The 22,332-nt window shown below is 37.7% G+C and overlaps 1 protein-coding gene across 1 annotated transcript; it reads right to left on the bottom strand.

Annotated features, from left to right (window-relative positions):
• Positions 1-259: 259 nt before the first annotated feature.
• LOC133333695 (mucin-2-like) lies at positions 260-22,089 on the bottom strand (the record flags this gene model as incomplete). Its single annotated transcript, XM_061541985.1, has 5 exons — positions 260-698; positions 3,255-3,915; positions 13,674-13,850; positions 17,836-17,932; positions 18,011-22,089. Coding segments are annotated over 5 exons (5,453 nt in total), but the record flags the coding sequence as incomplete, so codon positions are not given.
• Positions 22,090-22,332: the final 243 nt, after the last annotated feature.

The following is a 22,332-nucleotide window of genomic DNA, read 5'->3' as shown; positions in this document are numbered from 1 at the left end:
GTGAGTTAGTTAGATATATAGAATTAGAATAAATTATAAATACACACTTAAAAATTAATAACAATAGGGTTCATTTTTTTTAAATTATTTACCTTTAAGTTCTTTGTATAACAAATGTATAACCACCCTGCATGGTCCATGCCAGCTGGGGATTACCATTATTAACGGTTGTTGTGGTCGATATTGTTGTATTTGTTATGGAGCTTGAACTTACCACAACGGTCGGTGTTTTGATTATCAACTCCTTGCCAAGATGCTGTCATTTATTTGCGGTGGCTGAAGCACCACTACTAGCCGAAGTTACAGTTGATGATGTTCCACCTACTAATGTTGTTGTCGATTTCATTGGCGAGGAACCGCTACTACTATTCGGGGGCGGTGGTGCCGGTGCTATACGTATTGGTTTAGTACGATTTGTTGATCCTGTTGTTGTTGATATTGTATTGGATGATGTATAATGGTGTGTGTTATTGTGGTATGTGTGTTGGCTGACAAGGCCTGCAATTAGATCATAGCCACCGGTTCTTGGTATCGGACGTTTATTTGCACGATTTGGACTATTTTGATGTTGCGTAGATGATGTCGGTTGTTGTTTGTTGTTGTTGCTGCTATTGGTACTGGATGTAGCTGAAATACGATCCAATTCGGTCATTGCTTCTTGTATGGCTTTTTCAAGTTGAGAATTCAATTTACGGCTCCTTTGGAATTATGTATGTGTGTATTTTTCGGAAATTTATTTTGTTGTGGGTTTTGAAACAGAGATATTGGTGTAAAATATTTGTTGTTGTTGTATGGTTGGTTTATTTGGGAAGGGGATTGATTTGAAGGGCAAAGTAAACAGAAAATAAAAATAAATTATCAAAATATTAAAGAAAAATAAAATAAATAATACATAAATTTAATAACCTATAGGAATGTCCGAAAAATAATTTTCAAAGAGAAATGAACTACCAATTCATATTAAATTTTTAAAAAAGCGAACGATCTGCTTATTATTTTAAAAATAACTTTAAAAAATCGTGCCCTGCTATTAAAATATTCACAAATTTACGCATTGCTAATCGTAGAAGAAATGTGGTAAATATCAAGGCTTTAATAATACTAGACAAATATTATTTTAGAAATTCACGCATACTGATACTAGAAAAAAAATGAATCCCAATATTCGAATTGTACCAAATTTAGTACCATTAAGTACACATACATAAGTACGAATTTCCAAAACTACCTACATAGCTCAATTCCAGAATGCAGTAGTAATATTAAATTGTACCAAATTTAGTACATTAAGTACACATACATAAGTACGAATTTCCAAAACTACCTACATACCTCAATTCCAGAATGCAGTAGTAATATTAAATTTCAAAATTTTAGTGTTCCCATTCTATAGGTTCACCCAAATCAAAATTGTACTAAACATAGTACAATCCATAAGTACAAATTTTCAAAACTACATCTACATCCATTCCCCAATCCTAAACTGACACAACAATCTTAATTCCGAATTTCAGGATTAAGTACATATAAGCACAAATTTCCATAACTACCTAATTTATACAATCCAACGGAAACCTTATTTTCCAATTTGAGTATTCAAGCCGTATTAGTTCACCCAAACCTAAATTGTACCAATATTAGTACAATTTAGTGCTCATTAGTATTAATTCCCAAAACTTCCTACATACCACACTCCTACACGTCAACAGTGATCTTAACTCCAAATTACAGGATTCCAGCTCTATCCAACAACATTCAAATTGTACCAAATTTAGTACACATAAGTACGAATTAGAAAAACTTTTTATATAGCCCAATCCTAAACTCCAACAGTAATCATAATTCCAAAATTTAACTTTTATTGGTTCACCCAAATCTAAATTGTACCAAATATAGTACGTTTTAGTACTTTTCGTACATAGAAGTACAAATTTCCAAAACCATATCCCAGTTCTACACTCCGTTAACTTCAAATTTCAGCATTTCATCGCCATTGGTTTCTCTAAACTCAATTTGTACCAAATTTAGTACAGTTTAGTACTTTTCTTACACATAAGTACACACCACTTCCTCATATCGATCCTACTTCTCAGCCTTGATTCCTATTCCAAATTTAAATTTTTTAACTCTATCCGTTAACATGCTACGAAATTGTACATTTTAATACTTTTCGAATACTTATAGTTCGAATTAAAAAATGTTTAGTGATCCTCATTCCAAATTTAAGAGTTCTAACTCCACTGATTCGCCAAATACAAATGGTAGCTTATCTGATACCATCGGACTAAGAATGACCCTCACCCAAAATGCCAACATTTTAGCTTCAGCCGATTCGTCCGAGCGTTGATGAATCGTTAAGACAGTCAGGAAGTCAGGCAACTCATCTGCTAATCCTAAAAACAACTTAAAAAATCATGCTTTTATAACTGTGATAGTCTATACGAAACCAATGTTATCTGATAAAAACTATTAATTATAAATTACGCTTCTATCTCGGGAAGTCCTAGAAAGCTGGAGAATGATTAAAATACGCTTTTTCTCACGAATGCTCACGGTGAGAATTCAATTTTTTTCAATTTATCGCGAATGATACAGTTATAATGAATGAAGAAGCATTTGCAATCTCTAGCGAATGTTCGCATTGTACGAAAAATTCATGAACGATAACATTTCGCTACAAGCTTCGTCGATGCGTTCATTCGCGAGCATTTGTTGCTGAAGAGCATTCTTTTGAAAAACTCAAAAAAAAAGTTCGCGAATGCTCGCGAGCGCTGTTAAAAACAACAATCTGTGTGTAGCAGAAAGTGTACAGCATTTGTGGAATAACAAAACACAAGCCCAACAACTATTCAGTTCACAAACGTTTGTTGTTATTCTTGTTGCTGTTTTGAGAATTCGCTATCATTCGCGAATGTTTCTTTTCATTCGTGAGAGACTGTCAGAAAGAATTTCAAACACCAAACGAAAAGATCGATCTTTGTTGTGTGTTCTCACTCGTTTGCTATGTGCGTGCGAACATTCGTTTGGCAAATGCTCGTTTGGTAAAGAATTCATCGCGATAAATTCATTCGTAAAATGAGCCCAAAACGAAAAAGAACGTATTTTGAATCATTCGCGAGCGAATTTTGCGTACCCTGCAAGAAATTCATATCAATTCTTATGTCTTGCCTATACCTTAATAATTACACCTTTGCAAAAATATAAATTAAAAAAAATAATAATTAAAAAAATACAAAAAAAAAAAACTTGCTCACTTTCTTGTATCCTTTTGGGCCTTGTGGTGAGCCTCCAAACCCTCAGATAGAGTTTGCAACAAATTTGTTGGCATTATTTCTGTATTTGAACGGCCACCACCACCGAACCATTGAACCCATACCGATTCCTGTTGATTATCGGGAATTTTTACAACTTTACCAGGCCAAGCGGGAAAACCACGAGCTGGTCCCCATATTAATTCCCCAACGGCAAATGTACGCATCAGACTCATGGCCAATGGTGGTGTTGAGGATGAAGATGGTGATATGGGTACACCAACTCCACCTGCTGCTGCAGTACCACCACCCGTAGTAGCCTGGCTAGATTCCTCTGCATCAGCACCAGTTACCTTTGTGTGTGTGGTGGTGGTTAGGAGTGGTGATAATGGTTTCAATGAACGATTACGACTGCGTTGAGTAGTTTGTTTGGTTGGAGTTTTATGGCTGTGTAGCTGATGCTGCTGGTGTTGTTGTTGTGAACGATTCTCGGAAACGGAAATCGTTGAAGAGTTTCGTAAAAAGTTCTGCTGTTGTTGGTGGTATTGTTGCAATTGCTGGTGCTGCTGATGCTGTTGTAGTATTTGCTGCTGCGAGGGCGTTGGGGTTCGTGGTGGTGGCGGTGTTAGCATAACCGTTGTAGTGGGAGAATTCTGTGGCGAATCTATGATAAAATAACACTTTAAATATATAACAAAATCAAAGAAATACTCATGTCAAGCCGTTAGAGAGAAATATAAGAAGAAAAGCTGTAAACGATTTTAATGCGGAAATGAATGCTGGGAGCGAGGGACAATGGTTGAGCGATGAGAAAGAACAATAACAAGGGGAAGAATGCATGGAAGAAAAACCCAATCCACAAAAATGCAAAAACCTTTAACCAGTTGTGGGTGACATGAATGATGAATGTCGAATGACATTTTGTTAGGTGTTGTGATTGTGTTAGTCAAACTTACAAATATGGTTTGTCTATGTTTTTGGATATTGAATTTGGCAATAAATCAAATATGGTTTTGTGGTAAATTGGGTTAGACAAAACTGCTAGGTTTGTTTAGGCGCTGAATTTGTACGTTCATTTTAATTATTTGACTTGTGGTCTTTATAAATGCCATAAAACTTATCAAGGCAAATGTCAATAAGCAACAACATGTTTATTTTAGAACTATAAACGGCTGTGTGATTCCTAAATAAATATTCTTTGAAAAAAGTATATACCTGAGCTAACCACGAAAATACATTTATAAAAAAAAATAAATTTGTAGGAAACAAATATTCTTAAAATATTAAAAATATGTATGTATTATTTTTATAAATAATAAAAAAAGTATTTAAAAACAATAAAAAGTATTTAAAAAATCTAAGACTTGCAAAATAAAAAAATTATCGCTTTGCTACATCTATATCTCAAAGATATTTAAACTAATATTTTTACTAATTTTTTTTAATAATTTTGAAACAAATTTTCTAAAAATATTAAAAATATGTTTATAAAAATAATATTTTTAAAATTTATATTATTTTTGTAAACTTTGGAAAATCTATAAACATTTTTTTTGTAACTCCACGCTTTGGAAAATCTATAATTATTTTTTAACTAAACGCTTTGGAAATCTATATTTTTGTAACTTATTTTCACAGAAAACTGCATATGTCAGCAATCCACACATTAATATCGACCATAAATTAAATTTGAGTACCATTTAGTACCAAATTTCATGATTAGAGCTCTAAAGATTCACCCAAATTCAAATTGTACCAAATATAGTTCCATTTAGGACACATTATTTCCAAAAGTACCCACCTCAACCATCCAACAAATCTTCCTACATACCCCGATCCTTCCCCAATCAGGATTCCAAGTCTATTGGTTCAGCCACAATTTAAATTGTAACAAATTTAGTACACAGTAGTGCGAATTGTACACCTCTACAGTGATCCTAAATCCAAGTTTCAGGATTCTAACTCTATCGGTCCACACACAATTCACATTGTACCAAATTTAGTACACAGTAGTACCAATTACCAAAACATCCCACACCCCACAGTGATCCTAAATCCAAGTATCGGTTCACCCACAATTTAAATTGTACCAAATTTAGTACACATTAGTAAACATTTTTAAAACTTCCTACATATCTCGATCTTAAACTTCTTACATACCCTAATTGTACACCTCCACAATGATCCTAAATCCAAGTTTCAGGATTCCAACTCTATCGGTACACACACAATTCAAATTGTAGCAAATTTAGTACACAGTAGTACAAATTTCCAAAACTTCCTACTTATCCAAACCTCACACTCCCACAGTAATCCTGAATCCATGATTCAGGATTCCAACTCTATCGTAAACATTTTTAAAACTTCCTACATATTTCGATCTTACACCCTAACAGTGTTTCTGACTCCAAATTTCATGATTCTAGCTCTATTGGTTCGCCTAAAATTCAAATTGTACCAAATTTAGTACCCATGAATTTAAACTGCTTAAACTGAATCCTGACCCCAATCCGTGATCCTGACTCCCAATTTTGTTGTTTCCGCCCTTTCGGTTCACCCAAATCCAAATTGTACCAATTATAGTACGATTTAGTACTTTTCGTACACATCTGTAGAAAGTTTCCAAAAGTACGTACATATCCTACACTCCGATGGTAATGTTAATTTCAAATTTCAGGATTCCATCTAGTACTTTTCGTACCCACACACTTTCAAAACCATCTCCTTAATTCAACCTTAATTCACACTCCAAATTTCATTTTCGTACTTTTCGCATACTTATAGTTCGAATATCCAAAATACACTTTTCTTTTCTATATATAGTCTACACTCCATCAGTGACCCTCATTTAAAATTTAGAAGTTCTAGCTCTACCGGTTCGCCAAATACAATTTGTATCACATTTAGTACATTTTAGTACTTTTCATACTGATCTAGTACGAAATTCCATAAACCCAGCCTTATCTGACACCTTTGGACCAAGAGTGACCCTCACCCAAAATTTAATTAATTATTATTAATATTTATATTGTAGCATATGGACTTACATTATCATTATAACATTATATTATTATTACATTACTATTACATTACTATATTATTTCTTTACTATTAGTAGCTTTCTATATTTTATTACTACATGTATGTTAACTATTCCATTAATTTATATTTCAATGCGTTCTACCTTAATGTAATAACAACACACACAAAAGCAACCCTTGTACTTTGTTCATTCGTTTTATGTTACGCTCAGCAACAGCATAGTTTATTTTGTTTTCTATCAATATCCAATGAGTACATTCTTGTACAAGCCGTTACCCATCAACGAGGCATTACACTCACTCTCATGTTTGTTGTTGTTTTGTGATTCTAGTTAACACTCATGATATGTGCAACGGTTTGCGCATTCCAAACTATTTGGCATTCTTTGTTTTGTTTATGAGTTGGTTGAGTGTGCGCACGTTGATGAGAAACAGCTTTTACTCATTGATAAAGCTCAGTACAAATTATGTAGAGCTTTCTGCCTATAAAAGGCGTGCGCTCGATAAGAATATATTCATTATTGCAGATCACTTGGTTGAGGTAAGAAGTACTTAGCATTAGATACGTTCTGGTTGTCAGTGCGGTACTCTGAAAATTATAAAATTCAAGGAAGTTCTTATAGGGGATTGCTAGATACGTTCACAGTGTCGGTAGTGCCCATAAGAAAATAATTGAATGTACCAAGTGTTCTGACTGTTGCAATCATTGTATCTTTTATTTTAAAATTATAAATAAAAGACTTAAAGTAAAGCGGAGTTTTTGTGTCTTATTATTTGGAAAGGCAACTATATAGCTGGTCCCTGGAGGCACGGACTCTCCTCCCTTTACATTTGGCGCCCAACTTTAGAAGAATCGCGAAATCTGAGAAGACTACAGCTGTGGACAAAATTATTGTCGAATTTTGGTGCAAATTTGGAAGAAGCCATTGATATAGACAACCTGGAAGAAATTTCACGGAGAAGTAGTTCAAGATTAAGAAGTATGGCTACTGCAACGCTTACAGCAGAGATGTTGGAGAAGTTAATGCGAACTGTGGCAGAGGCAAACATCAAAGTAAGTTCGTTTGCAAACTGCAGCGCGCGCTACAGCGGAGAAGGTGATGCAACGAAGGTGGAGGAGTTTATATCGGCCATAACCACTTTCAAGATGGTAGAAAATGTGAGTGATGAGAACGCAATTAACGGGATGCCGATGCTTCTACTGGGTGATGCTTCAGAATGGTGGGCTGGAGTAAAAGGTAAGGCAAAGAAATTTGATGACGTCGTGAAGATGCTGCGGGACTCGTTCTGTCCTCCGAAACCAGCATGGCGAATATATGCTGAGATCATGGAGGGTAAGCAACAGAGAGGCGAAGCTACCGACAGTTTTATTAGAAAGAAAAGAGCTCTATTTGCGAAATTGACAAAATCACCAAGTGAAAATGATCAAATCGATATCATTTTTGGTATGCTGAGCATTGACATCAGAGATAGAGTGTTCCGGCACAAAGTTTCAAGCTTTGACGATTTATTAAAGGACGCTCGAGAGGCGGAAAATGTCATAGCAGAAAGACAAAATAATGACGGTGTTAAACCTAAAACATCTGGATCTGTCAGATGTGCTTTTTGTCACAGAAAAGGGCACAAGGTAGAAGACTGCTTCAAAAAGAAACATGTTGAAGACGAAGGACGAAGGAATGCGATTTCGACCGCCCGTGAGAATACGTCTAAACCTAAGTTAGCATGTTATGGTTGCAACGCTCCGGGTGTAGTGCGTGCAAACTGTCCAAATTGCAAATCTAAAAAGGATGGCACAAATGATCAGAATGTTGCCTACTTCAATAGGATATGTAGTGACTTGGTTCAAAGTGAAATTCCTCTAGTCAATATAAAGTTTTTCGGATGTCTTGGACAAGTTATAATAGACACGGGTGCTAGAATGAGTGTAGCTAGCGCAAACATGAAGGAAATCATGGATTGTAATGGGTGTACTTTCCATTCTTTGCGTATGGACATAAGCCTTGCTGATGGAAGCAGATCAGTCAGAATGTTTGGCTACCACTTGTAAAATGGAAATAGGAAGAAAAACTGTTGATATACAATTTGTCGTTTTGCCTAATGCCCGACACAATCGTACCTTGCTTGGTACGGATTTTTTGGAAAAGGCAGGAATAGTATTAAATATGGGTCAAAAATATTGGTATTTCGAAGAAGAGCCGGAAGTTCACTACCTTTTTGCTGAACCATTGCCTCTACACTTGAACCTAATTGAATCCATAAAGGTGGTGAAGAAAATTGCAAGTCCCAATGCAATCCATGCAGCAAGAATTCAAGCACAGAAACGAAAAATGGTGGAGCAGTCTCCAGATCGGTCTATGCAAAGCAGCAGTAGATATATTTCCGATTTCGAATATTTTGGACCAGATATAGGAGGAAGTGACTACTCTCCTCACTCAATCCAAGCAATTTTTAAGGACTCCCTTCCCTTAAATGAAAGAGATACTCCGGAAAGACCAAGAAGCAGCAAAAGAGCCACGCTGACTAGCAAACCAGCCACAAACACGACTCCTTCCCAGAAAGACTACTGTGATGCTATCTTCACTCCATTGTATATGGTAGATTTTAAAATATTAAAAGAATCTGATGCGAAGGAAATTGCAGATAAGGAAAGGTTACAATTGGATAATTTACTGGTAAAACATATTAATGTGTTTGGCGAAATTGTGGAGCCTACACCTTATATAGAACACCGCATTAATACTGGTAATCACGCTCCAATCTCGTCGGCAGCTTACAGACTATCATTTATGAAAGCTAAGGAGTTAAGAGCCGAGATTTTTAAAATGATGGAATTGGGGATCGTTGAGGAATGCGAATCTGCATGGACATCTCCTGTAGTCATGGTTCCAAAAAGAGATGGAGGCGTAAGAGTGTGTGTTGACTACCGTAAATTAAACGCTATCACTGAACCAGATAGGTACCCACTACCAAGGATGGATGACTTACTCCAGGCTGCGAAGAGTACAAACTACATGACCACTTTAGATTTGCAAAGTGGCTATCATCAGATTTCTATGGCAAAAGAAGATCAAGACAAAACCTGCTTTATTACGCCGTTTGGTCTTTATCGTTTCACAAGGATGCCTTTTGGTCTGCGAAACGCACCTGCCACCTTTCAACGGCTTATCGATCGCATAAAGACATCAGTTCCAGACATACTAGTACTAGCATATCTCGATGATATTATAATATGCTCTTCCACACTTCATGATCATTTACATCATCTGGATACAATTTTCACAAAGTTAGAAGTCTTTAAGTTGCGTGTTAATAATGCAAAATGCCGTTTTTGTTGCTCGGAAGTCAAATACTTGGGCCACATATTGACTCCGAAAGGTATTTCAGTAGATCCAAATAAAACATTGGCCATTTCTGCTAAAAAGGAGCCCAGAAATGTCAAGGAGCTTATCTCATTTATTCAAACCTGCTCATGGTACAGGAAGTTTATTAATAACTACGCGCAGATAGCAAAACCTCTGACAGATCTTACAAAGAAAAACACACCTTGGAAATGGGAATATCCACAAAAGACAGCATTCGAAGAGTTGAAAAAGAGACTGATTTCGTCACCAATTTTAAAACAGGCACAAGATGGCTTGCCGTTCATCATTAGAACTGATGCAAGTTCTTTCGCTATGGGAGCAGTTTTGATGCAGGGGGAGGGTTCAGAAGAACACCCAATTGAATACATTAGCCGGTTATTCACAAGTGCAGAACGAAATTATTCTACGACGGAGAGGGAAGCACTCGCTATCGTGTGGGCTCTCTCCAAATTCCGTGGATATATCGAAGGAGCAGAGATCATATTGATGACAGATCACCAGCCTCTGCGGTGGCTGCTTACCATGAAGTGCCCAGTTGGTCGATTAGCAAGGTGGGCGCTACAAATTCAACAATATAATTTGCGAATTGTATACATCACTGGAAAATCGAACTCTGTAGCTGATATGCTATCAAGACCAACAGGAACCGAGCACGATGGCTCGAATGTCCAAATCCTTTCTTTTCAAATTGATTTCCCGCACAAAAATCCCAAAGAAGTTCGGGAAGAACAAATGAAAGACACATGCCTAAAAGAAATTATTGATTCCATTGAAGCAAGAGATGAGAATGCGGTCCGCTGGACTAATCGCGGATATATACTAAATGACAGCGTCTTATATTGCTACAATGACGAACATACTGATGAAGCTCAACTTGTTGTACCAGAACATGAAAGGCCCGAGATTTTGAAAATTTACCACGACGATAGTACTGCCGGTCATTATGGTATTGAAAGGACCATTTCCAGAATTGCTAGTCGCTACTTTTGGCCTAATATGAGGGCTCAAATTGCAAAACACATTAAATCCTGTATCGAATGTCAGCGATATAAGTCATCGAACCTGAAACCTACTGGACTTATGCAGACTGTTAGTCATAAACAGCGTTTTGAAGTACTGTCTGTTGATTTATTTGGACCATTGCCTCCAACGAATGAGGGATTCCAGTGGATATTAATTGCGGAAGATGTAGCCACACGATGGGTAGAAATTTTCCCACTACGTGAAGCCACAGCCGAAATGTGTGCAAAAACTTTAATAGAAGAAGTTTTCTTAAGATATGGAGTCCCCAGACGTCTGAAAACAGATAACGGTGTACAGTTTATCTCATCTATTATGCAACAAGTCGCCTATTGCCTTAATATTCAACAGCAATTTACACCAGTCTATCACCCACAAGCTAACCCTGTAGAACGCAAAAATCGTGACATGAAAGTCCAACTATCCATTCTCGTACAATCACATCATGCCTCGTGGAGTTCTCATCTTAGTGCTGTAAGGTTTGCTATGAACACATCCAAATGTCAAACTACTGGTTTCACATCTGCTTATCTCACATTCGGTCGAGAATTACGGACAGTGGATGATGTCGACCGTGATCTTCGTACAATCGTAGAAAATGAAACATTTATAACCCAAATTACACCATACCTTCGAGATATGGCTAATATTTTCAAAGACGCAAAAGAAGCTGAATATCGTCAACAAGATTCCAATAAGAAAGCGTACGATTTGAGCCATAGACCGCAGTTAAATCTTGATGTTGGAGCATTGGTATTGGTTAATACACACGTTTTATCTAACGCTTCAAAGGGCCTAACTTCAAAATTTGTACCCAAAAGAGATGGACCTTACATTATCACCAAGAAGGTCGGATCCACAGCATATGAAGTCGCATCGCCAACAAATCCTACTATGCCGTTGGGAACCTACCATTCATCAGCCATAACTCCTTATCGAAGAGCTAATAATGTGCAGTCAGAACCCCTTCATCCCATGAAGAAGAGAGGAAGACCGAAGAAATCTTAACTTGTTGTCGTGCCATCGGGGCGATGTCGCACTCCAAAGGGGGAGTTTGTAGCATATGGACTTACATTATCATTATAACATTATATTATTATTACATTACTATTACATTACTATATTATTTCTTTACTATTAGTAGCTTTCTATATTTTATTACTACATGTATGTTAACTATTCCATTAATTTATATTTCAATGCGTTCTACCTTAATGTAATAACAACACACACAAAAGCAACCCTTGTACTTTGTTCATTCGTTTTATGTTACGCTCAGCAACAGCATAGTTTATTTTGTTTTCTATCAATATCCAATGAGTACATTCTTGTACAAGCCGTTACCCATCAACGAGGCATTACACTCACTCTCATGTTTGTTGTTGTTTTGTGATTCTAGTTAACACTCATGATATGTGCAACGGTTTGCGCATTCCAAACTATTTGGCATTCTTTGTTTTGTTTATGAGTTGGTTGAGTGTGCGCTCGTTGATGAGAAACAGCTTTTACTCATTGATAAAGCTCAGTACAAATTATGTAGAGCTTTCTGCCTATAAAAGGCGTGCGCTCGATAAGAATATATTCATTATTGCAGATCACTTGGTTGAGGTAAGAAGTACTTAGCATTAGATACGTTCTGGTTGTCAGTGCGGTACTCTGAAAATTATAAAATTCAAGGAAGTTCTTATAGGGGATTGCTAGATACGTTCACAGTGTCGGTAGTGCCCATAAGAAAATAATTGAATGTACCAAGTGTTCTGACTGTTGCAATCATTGTATCTTTTATTTTAAAATTATAAATAAAAGACTTAAAGTAAAGCGGAGTTTTTGTGTCTTATTATTTGGAAAGGCAACTATATAGCTGGTCCCTGGAGGCACGGACTCTCCTCCCTTTACAATATTTAATTAAAAAAATATTAATAAAACATTTGACTTATAAATCAAAACAAAAAAAAAGACTTAAAAAAACCTAAAGAAACAGTTCTAAAACATCCTTTGAATGTCCTTTAAATATTTCGAAATTGTGAATTAAAATAACATAAATGAATAAAAATAAATGGGAATTATTTAAGGATAATAGACAGATGTAGGAAAACAACAACAAAAATATGTATTTAGCTTACAAGATAATTTCTATTTTGTTCGTTGTATTAAATTTATATATCCCATACCATTTGTAGAGTAAATGATTATTAGTGTGTGGGATGTGTAGATGACAATGCGATGATTCAGAAAAATACAACATAAATTCCAAAGGACTCGTGAATGAAATTCGGTTAGGTATATAAGTAGATATGTAAGTATGTTTAGACAATATATAGATAAAAAATATATAACAAAAATACAAAAGTTAATATATATATAAGATGGGTGGTGGAGGGATAGGGAATTTTTGGACAAGGTTACAAAAATAAATATGAGTCATTTTATTTGAAATTTGTTTAAGTCTTTAAGAATTTTATATATCTATCTGGTGCTCTATGTCTGATGCTCAAATTATTTACTTTATTTGTATTTTTCAAATAAAATGACTCATTTTTCTAATGTCTCAATATCATATGTCTTAGTCCAAATTGTCATTTATCTTCTCATATTAATGTAAGACTGTAAGTAAATGTCGTTTAAAGTAGGTATGTAAGTATAATTTTTTCAACACAGAACAACTACGCAAAGCTGTACTTGTTGTAGTCATCGTCCTTTTTTCAGTTTATGTCCCTGAGGATGTTTTAAGGTATGTATGTGTGAGAATGTTTGTGTTTGGGCCAAGGATGTGTGTGATGTTATTGTTGTTATATTTGTATTAGTGCGTCTAGTTATTGCAATAAGAACAGAAAAACAAAACCCAACAAAAATGATGACAGTTCAAGGATTCACTAGAAACTTACCATGTGTATCTGGTTTTATATCCATATGTTTTTGTTGTAATGTCTGTGAATTATTATTATTATTAGTTGTTGTTGTTGTCGTCGTATGTTGGTGTAGCGTCAAATTCGTTAGACCCGCAATATTTGTTGTACTGGCTGTTACTGTCGTTGTGGCACCCGTAACCCCACCTCCAGGTGGTGGTGCTGCTGCAATCACATGATATTGTGGTGGTGTTTGTACGCGGCGTATCTTCGCCTCCGAGGGCTTAAAAATATTGGCATTTTGTTGATATGCGGTTGACATAACAATACCTGAAGTGGGGAAAGAATGTAGAAATAAAAAAATGTGAGGGATAAAATAGATCGAAATAAGAAATTCGAAATAATAAAAAAATATAAATCACAATCGAGTCAATATTTTAGGATGGCGTTACCATGGCATAAACAAATCCCCAAATGAGAATATCATTTGATATTAAACAATGAACGCAGTATTAAACTGATAATAATGCCAGGGATTGTTATAAGGGCATCAGACATACTTAGATGCCAGTTGAAGTGAACATATTTTGATGGCTGATACCCAAAGGAATGTCAATTGTCTTTAACGGTAATCAACCATTTGAGATAAATGGAAGGGAGACGTCAAGGAATTGGGCTAAAAAATATGTGCAGAAGAAGGAAGGTGTTTATGGTGACATAATAAGTCAAGATAAAGATTCTATTTTTGATATAAGGACTTTAAATTCATTGAAATCAAATATTAACTAGTAAAAATAGTGTCAGTCTGTGTCGCCGATATGTCCGGATTCACTAATGCATATTGACTTATATACTCGATCGTTGTTTATGGTTAGTATAAATATGAAAGTCCTGCTAGGTTTAGACCACACACGATACACCATATTATATATACTTAAAAAAATTTTTTTTTAAAAAAAAATTACATAGTGCAAATTTTGGATGGAATTGGACATGATTTCATTTTTTTAGGATGTTGCCCTGAACAAGAATACATACAATGTATAGGGTAAAAAATAAACACTTCGAGGTGTTTCCAAAAACACGACAAAATTCTCCATGCAACAATTTTTTTCTATAGAAAATAAAAAATCATTTTATGGCATTTAAGTACACTCATCCGCCATATGTGACACCGTTTTCTCTTCGACCACCTTCCGATTTTATTGGCATCATAAATAACCATATTTATACACAAAATAAATACATACATTTATTAGCGATATTACAATGATACATCCCCTAAAAAGAAAACAACAAACCGCTCTAGGAAAAAAAAGAAAACCCCCCACCCACAATGTCTGCCAAAGTAAATAGCAGCATAATCTAATGTTCTGCACCATTGACGTTTATTCAATGCCATTCAATACACAGCAAAATCAACAACAACATTCAAATGCTTAAAGTGCACCATATTTTGTTACATTCTTTATTGTCTATTCGGCGTTTTCTTCCGTTTGGTATAATACAGTAATTTTGATTGGAAGACGGGAGGGGAACAGAGGGTGATGGTCTGCAAATAATAGGGTTTGCCATTTGTAACACTCACACTTCGAACGAAGTTCCTAAGTATGTCTCCCTCAAAAACGAGAGCAAAACAGAAATCGCAACATAAAGTGAAGTGCTAACGCGCAGGAAGGAAGTCGCTTGTGTATTGTGAAATTTGTAACCATTTCTATATGATATCCGCTCAGGATAAAAATTTAATGGAATACAAAGAAGAATGCGTTAAATCGAGAATTTCAAAGCTGAGTAGCGGATAACGGCGATTTATATGTATTTTTGACGACAAAATGGTAAGGGGAACTGGGGTAAATATGTGTTATATTATTATAGCCTCCGTGTTACACCACAATTGGGCTTCCTGAAGAATTAGGAGAAATTCGAAAAAGGAACGTTGACCATGCGAGCTCTAATACATCAGTACAAATCAAAACGTGGAATTGACGGGTTATCCACCGTATATCCCTGACAAGACTCTCAATGGTATAGAATGATTTTCCTCGCCAGAAGATATCTTGTCTAAAAACCCTGTATTGGAGCTGCGATAAGAATTATTGGTTAATTTTTCCACTCCTCTACCAAAAGTTGGCTTTCGAAAAATTTGGGGGAGACCCAAAAAGTATATATGGGTACAGACATGTCCGTAAGTCGCTTGTAATTAAATTAGAGATCGCAATATTAAGGATATATATTTTCGTATTGGAAATGGAATACATCGATCCCCGTTTATCGTGCCTAGAAACAATGTCACATTGAATTTTGTTCTGTGGTTGTGTCTTTGCTTATTTATTATTAATATTTTCCTTCAGATGGCGCTAAATCCTCTAATTCGTATTTTGTGTTATTCCCATGTGTTGATGTCTATGTTAGTTATCAGATCGCCGGGTTGCTTCGGATCCATTATATATAAAGAGGTATCTCTTTTAATGAATATTCGAAAACCAACTTCAGAGAAATATTCCTCCTCCGCTGGGATTCGAATCCGGGAATACATCGATTTGTTGTGTAATGATTGGGGTCCCCGCTAACTTTGTGTTGCTATTTTCCTCTAGGTATCGCTATATCTTGCCGGTCTTATTATTTTGTTATTCTCATGTAGTGATATTTATGTGGGTAAATGCATATTAGTTGGGTATATACTGATTAGGAGTCTGACATAATCCACCGTACAACCTTGACTTGATCCTCAATGGTCTAGGATTTTCCTCGCTATAAGATGTTTTTGAGGCGTCTAAAAACCCTGTATTGGAGCTGTGACACATAATTAATGGTTCATTTTTTCCATCCTCCTTTTATTTTGTTATTCCGTTTTCAATACCTCAAAAGTATTTCAAAAAGTATATATAGGTATAGGCATGTCCGCCTGTGGCTTGAAATTACGTTGGAGATCGAAATATTAAGCATACAGCTTTTGGAAATTTTGTGATGAGACTGTCATCTATCGTTGTCTAGAAACAACACCACCTTGAATTTTGTACAGAGGTGGGGTCTTTGCTTATTTAGTGTTATTATTTTTTTCTAGATGACGCTATACCCTGTCATTCCTTGTATTAGAATGCAGGGGTGCTTCAGATGCATACTATCTGAAGAGGTATAAAAGCCTATTTTAACAAATATTCGAAAACCAACACTAGAAAAATGTTCCTCCTCTGTTGGGATTCAAACAGCAAATTTTTACTGCAATGGTTGGGGTCCCCGCTTATTCTGTGTTGCTATTTTCCACTAGGTATCGCTATCATCATGTGTTGATGTCTATTCAAGTTATTAGAATGCAGGGGTGCTTCGGATGCATTTTATCTGAATGGGTATATAAAGAATAGTAGTCTGACGTAATATCCGCTACATAACCCGCATATACTCTGATAAAGGCGTCGTCTCATATGTTGATTCTTTCTACATGTTGATGGTCTTAGGCTTATTTTCTAACTGATGTTGCTGTAATTTGGAGTTTGACATATACCCTATATAAGGGTAATGTGCATTTCAGTATATTCAAGATTCTAGAAGCAATTCTACCCAACTCTAATAGAATTTAGAAAACCAACTTCAGAGAAATGTTCCTCCTCCGCTGATTGGTGTCCCTGCTTATTTTGTGTTGCTATTTCCTCTAGGTACCGCTATCTCCTGTCAGTCTTATTTTGTGTTGTACCCATGCGTTGATATCTATGTTAGTTAATAGAATGCCGGGGTGCTTCCGATGTACTTATCTGAATGGGTATATAACGATTACTAGTCTGCACTAATCCGGTACCCCCTTATAAAGGCCTCGTCTCATTTTATTTCTATCGGTCGAGGCGCGTTTTCAACCAAAGTGGATGTGTAGTGGGATTTTGGGTTCTCTGTCTGTCTCTACAATACAATATCGGACCATATTATGACTAGCCCCAAAATAAAGCCTCTGCCTCACTTTCTAAATGTTGATGGTTCTGGGCTCATTTTCCAACCGATGTGGCTGTAATTTGGGGTTTGGGAAGCCCCTATATAAGTTTCTGACCCATTTCATTATATTCAAGGTTCTGGGAGTATTTCCCGCACGAAGTGATTATTGCGATTCCGGTTTCCTGATAGAACTGATTTTTGGCAGAACATTTTAATAATGGAACAATGTTTTTATATCTCCCTTATATATAAGTACCACACCAGATTGTTGAAGGTCTTAGGCGAATCACGGTTACAAGTCCGTAACATAATATTTTTAAAGCTCCTCCAAAACTTAGTCAAAAAATAATGTTCACTGTACTTTAAATTTTTAATATCCCCTCCTTCAACTTACCTTTGTCGCACACCGTTGTCGATGGCGATTGTCGGCTATCGCTGCTCATGGGTGAAACATTACCACCATCGGGTTCTGACGATGACACGCATTGAACCTAGCCGAGAAACGAAAATCACAATATTAGTAAGACATTTTCACAAGATATTCTTGCCCCCTCCCTCCTTCAACTCACCATATCACTGCCACCGCTACGATGACTTGGTGGCCTTTCTGGACTCCTTGGACTATGCGTTGTCGTATCGGGTGGACTGCCGGCCGATGAACGTGAGCTAGATGTTTGCATATTGGGTGATGTTGTCGAAGAGGCAGCCGTTTCCAAAACAATACCCACTGGATTATTGATGACATGATTTAAATTCTGTTGATGCGTCGTTGCCTGCAGTGCCTGCAATGTAACCTGATGTTGGGTAGTGGTTGTGGTGGCATTCAATTGATGAGCCGTAGCAGGATGCTGATGATGATGTTGTTGTGGATGAGGATGATGCTGCTGTTGCAGATGATGATGGTGATGTAGCTGTATAGTTGTACCATTGTGTTGTACAAAGGTAGCCGTTGGTGTTGTTGTATGGTGTTGGGTTGTCGCCGGCATCATCAGACCCATTGGTGTGCTGTAGATTTGTCCAATGGGGCTTAGTTGGCCATTACTGCCCACAATAAACTGTTGTCCAGTAGCCGTTGAGGAGATGAACGATTTACTGGTTTGCGGAGAAGTGGCACGCAACATCATGGTTGTTGTGGCTTGTGGTGCTGCCGCCGTTAGAATATTGGCCGTGGGAGCACAGCCATTGACATTTTGTATTTGCAGAAGAGTGGAGTCGGGTCCCATTACTAAACCAGTTGTGGGCAAGATCAACTGTTGACCTATTAGATTCATGGGTTGTATGATTTGACCATTTTGTAGTATGATCTGTTGGGGCTGAGGCGTGTTGGTGGTGGCAGTTGCAGGTTTACTCACCACAATGCCTTGCAGGCCGGTGGAGCCTAGTTGGAATTGTTGGGGAAAGGGATTGGCCGTTGGAGCTGTGGCGGGGGCTGGTGTTGCCGCAGTAAGTTGTACAACTTGAGGTTGTGGTGCAGCATGTTGTTGGGCAGCTGCAGCCGTTTGTATGTTCAACGTGTGGGGTTGTATGATAGTAGCTGTTTGATTGGAAATTTGAGTGGGTGTGGGGGAATTTTTACGTTTCTTGGGACGTCTCTTAAGATCCGCCGAAGAGGATATAATAATACGCTGAGTACCATCAGGTTGTTGCAGAATCTGAGAGACAACCTGACCGTCCAAGGTGGCGAATTGTTGGGTTGGTTGTGCCGCCGGTGCCGCTGTTTGGGTTTGTTGTGGTTGTATGACATAGCCGCCATTTGGTAGAGGATTTAGCACAACTGTTTGTTGCCCCAAAACATTGGTGGCATTTCCGGCCGTTTGAGCTGTGATCAATTGATTTCCGGCTGTTAGAATGGATTGGGTCCCGGTGGCATGAATTATGTTTGTCGACGGATTGGCGCTGGCCGTTAACACTTTGGCCGCATTGCCTGCCAAAATATTTTGTCCTGGATTGAGAATAACCGTTGTGGGTTGTAGTTGGGCGCCATTGTTTGCCGCCGTTGCTGCAGCTGGTTGGCTAACAATGTAGCTACCATTTGGTTGCTGCTGTAACGTGGCCGTTAATTGTCCGGCATTGTTTAGAACATCGCCGCTTTGTTGAATAATTAAATTGGTAGTTGGTGTTGGAGTTTGTGAAGGCGCACCAGTCGCATTGCCACTGGCAATTATCACTTGTTGTTGTTGGTGGTGATGTGTCGTTTGTTGCTGTGGTTGTTGTTGGGCTACAGTTTGCAAATGTGTCTTGTTATTCGATGAGGAGGGCATAACAATAATTTGCCCTGTCGATGTCATAATAATTTGTGAGTTTCCGCCATTGTCGTTTGCGGTTCGCAGCAAAGGTTGTAGCTGCAATTGACCAAGAGGTATGGTCGTTGTGGTGGTGTTGGTTGTATTAGCTGTTGAGGCGTTGTTGTTATTGTTGTTGGTGGCAAACTTTTGCATTGTGGTGTGCAATCTTTGGGCCATGGCAGGCGTTGTGGGATTAGTGACAATATTTCGTTGCCCAGCCGCAGATGCTGTACTTGTAGTTGTTGTTGCCATTCCACGATTGCCAGCAATCGTTGTAAGGGTGGCACGATTATTGTTGCTATTGAAAACTCTTTGTTGTTGTTGTTGGGACACTTGTATTTGATTAGCATTTTTTACTTGCCGCACAATCCGCACTGGACTCTTTTGACAAGTTTGCAGCTTAACTTGTTGTAACTGCTGTTGTTGTTTGTTATGTTGCTGGGATTGTTTCCCGGCACTTTGTGGCCTTGGCGAGGGCATGGGTGATGATGTGGTCCTATTCGATAAGACATTCGGCTTTGAGCCATTATTCACTTCCATGCTGGAGGCCGGTGAGGGTGTACAAGATCGAGGACTTTCATTGCTTGTTGAAATGGCACCAACTTGTTCGGGTTTCTTATGGGCCTCCTTTGTGGCTCGTTGCAGATCTGGGGTGGATCTGGGGCCACCCACAGTGCTTGATGACACCGGAGATTCTTGGGCAGTGGGTACAAATTTAATTGCTGCCTTGGTGTTGGGGCAAGGCATTAACGGACTCTGCTGGGGTTGAGGGATATTTACAGTGGCCAAGGTTTGATTTTGATTCGATTTGATGTCATAGCTGAGAGAGATTGCTGATAAGCGTGGTATATTTGTCATCGCGATTTCCGTTTGTTTATTTTCTTGGTGATAGAATCCTCCTGCTCCATTTGAGGATGGATTGTTTAAAAGCCTCGTTTCATTTGAAGTTTCCACTGAGTGTTGTGGTTCAATCACAGTCTGTTCCTTGGGTTGTTGCATATGGCTGGCCATTGCATCACCCAATTCTTCATGATTTTCAACATCCTCTTCGTCGTCGTCCTCTTCATCATCCTCATCTCCTTCCCCTTCTTCTTCGTCTTCATTATCATCATCGTCGTCTTCTTCATTATCACCTTCCATTTGTTTGAGAATATCCTCATTATCTTCCGTAGCATTTGATTCCTCCGGAGGTTCCGGACATTTTTCCGATTTTATTTGCATACCACCATCCTCATTATGATGATGTTGTTCCTCTCCCATTCCAAGATCCATACCCAAATCTCCTTGCAGGAAATCTAAACATTGCTGAGTAGATTTTAAATGCAACAATCCATGGGTTCCGTGGTCATCATCATCGTCATCTTCCTCCTCCTCATCATCATCGTTAGTATCTTCCATATGATGTCTATCATCATGTCCACCATGCCCAAAATCATTATCCACTTCATTCAAAGCACTAACCTGACCATCATCTTCGTCCTCTGGGTCTTCTTCATCCCCCTCCCCCTCAACATCATCATCGTCGTCCTCCTCACTATGATCATAATCATGACTATGGTGGTGATGATGATGATGTGGATGTTGGTGGCTATCCACCATGGAATTGTGCACCATTTCACTTTGATGCTGGAGAAACTCATTTAGCTCGTCCTTGAAGAGACATGGTTTCTGGTCATCATTGTTATTAAATTCTGAACAATGGTGATGCTGTTGCTGGTGATGATGATGCTGCTGCTGTTGTTGGTCCTGTCGGTGATGATGTTGATGTGGACACATATTTCCATCGGACATTGTTTTTGTATTTAGCTGTGATGACCATGGAGTCGCTCCATTTCCATGTTCATGATGTTGTTGATGTGGTGCACTGGACATTATTCCATTATCTTTGCACCATGGCCTGCTGCCATTTTCCATGGCCATCATATTGTTGTTGCTACTGTTGTTGTTGTTGTTATAACAGTTTGTTATCACAGGTTGTGGTCGCTGTTGTTGATGCTGATGATGATGGTGGTGATGTTGTTGCTGCTGCTGCGGTGGCATATGATTATGGTGATGCAAATGGTGCTGTTGAGACATAGCCTGCTGGTGATGTCCTCCTACTCCTCCACACTGATGATTATGTGAATGGTGATGATGATGCTGTTGCTGCTGTGGATGCTGGTGTTCCATGTTGCATGACGGCATCATTTTGTAATTTTGACTAGTGCAATGATGTCTTGCCACACCTGCAGCTGCTGCTGACGAGGTTGAGGCAAACATTGAATCTGAATCGTTTGTGGCAGGTGGCATAACGTCTAAACAGCTGTTACTGTCACTCATCAATGTCGATTCGTTATTGGCGGCTATTCGCCGACGTTTGACATCTAGAAAAAGGACAAAAGGAAATGATTTTTAAAGAGTTATTCAAAAGAGGTGTAACTTAAAAAGTAAAAAAGCCTGAGGCGTGAATTTTTCAATAAAAAAAATATGGATTTCTAAAGAATTATTTTTTGAGACCTTAATAAAGGCGTGGATTTCTAAAGAGTTATTTTTTGAGGCCTTAGTAAAGGCATGGATTTCTAAAGAATTATTTTTTGAGGCCTTAGTAAGGCATGAATTTCTAAAGA

Source organism: Musca vetustissima, unplaced genomic scaffold (genome assembly GCF_032173495.1).
Source record: "Musca vetustissima isolate MV318-11 ecotype Yass unplaced genomic scaffold, APGP_CSIRO_Mvet_v1 utg153805, whole genome shotgun sequence".
Classification (NCBI taxonomy): domain Eukaryota; kingdom Metazoa; phylum Arthropoda; class Insecta; order Diptera; family Muscidae; genus Musca; species Musca vetustissima.
Note: the sequence above shows the minus strand (reverse complement) of the source record. Positions and strands in the feature narration are given on the sequence as shown.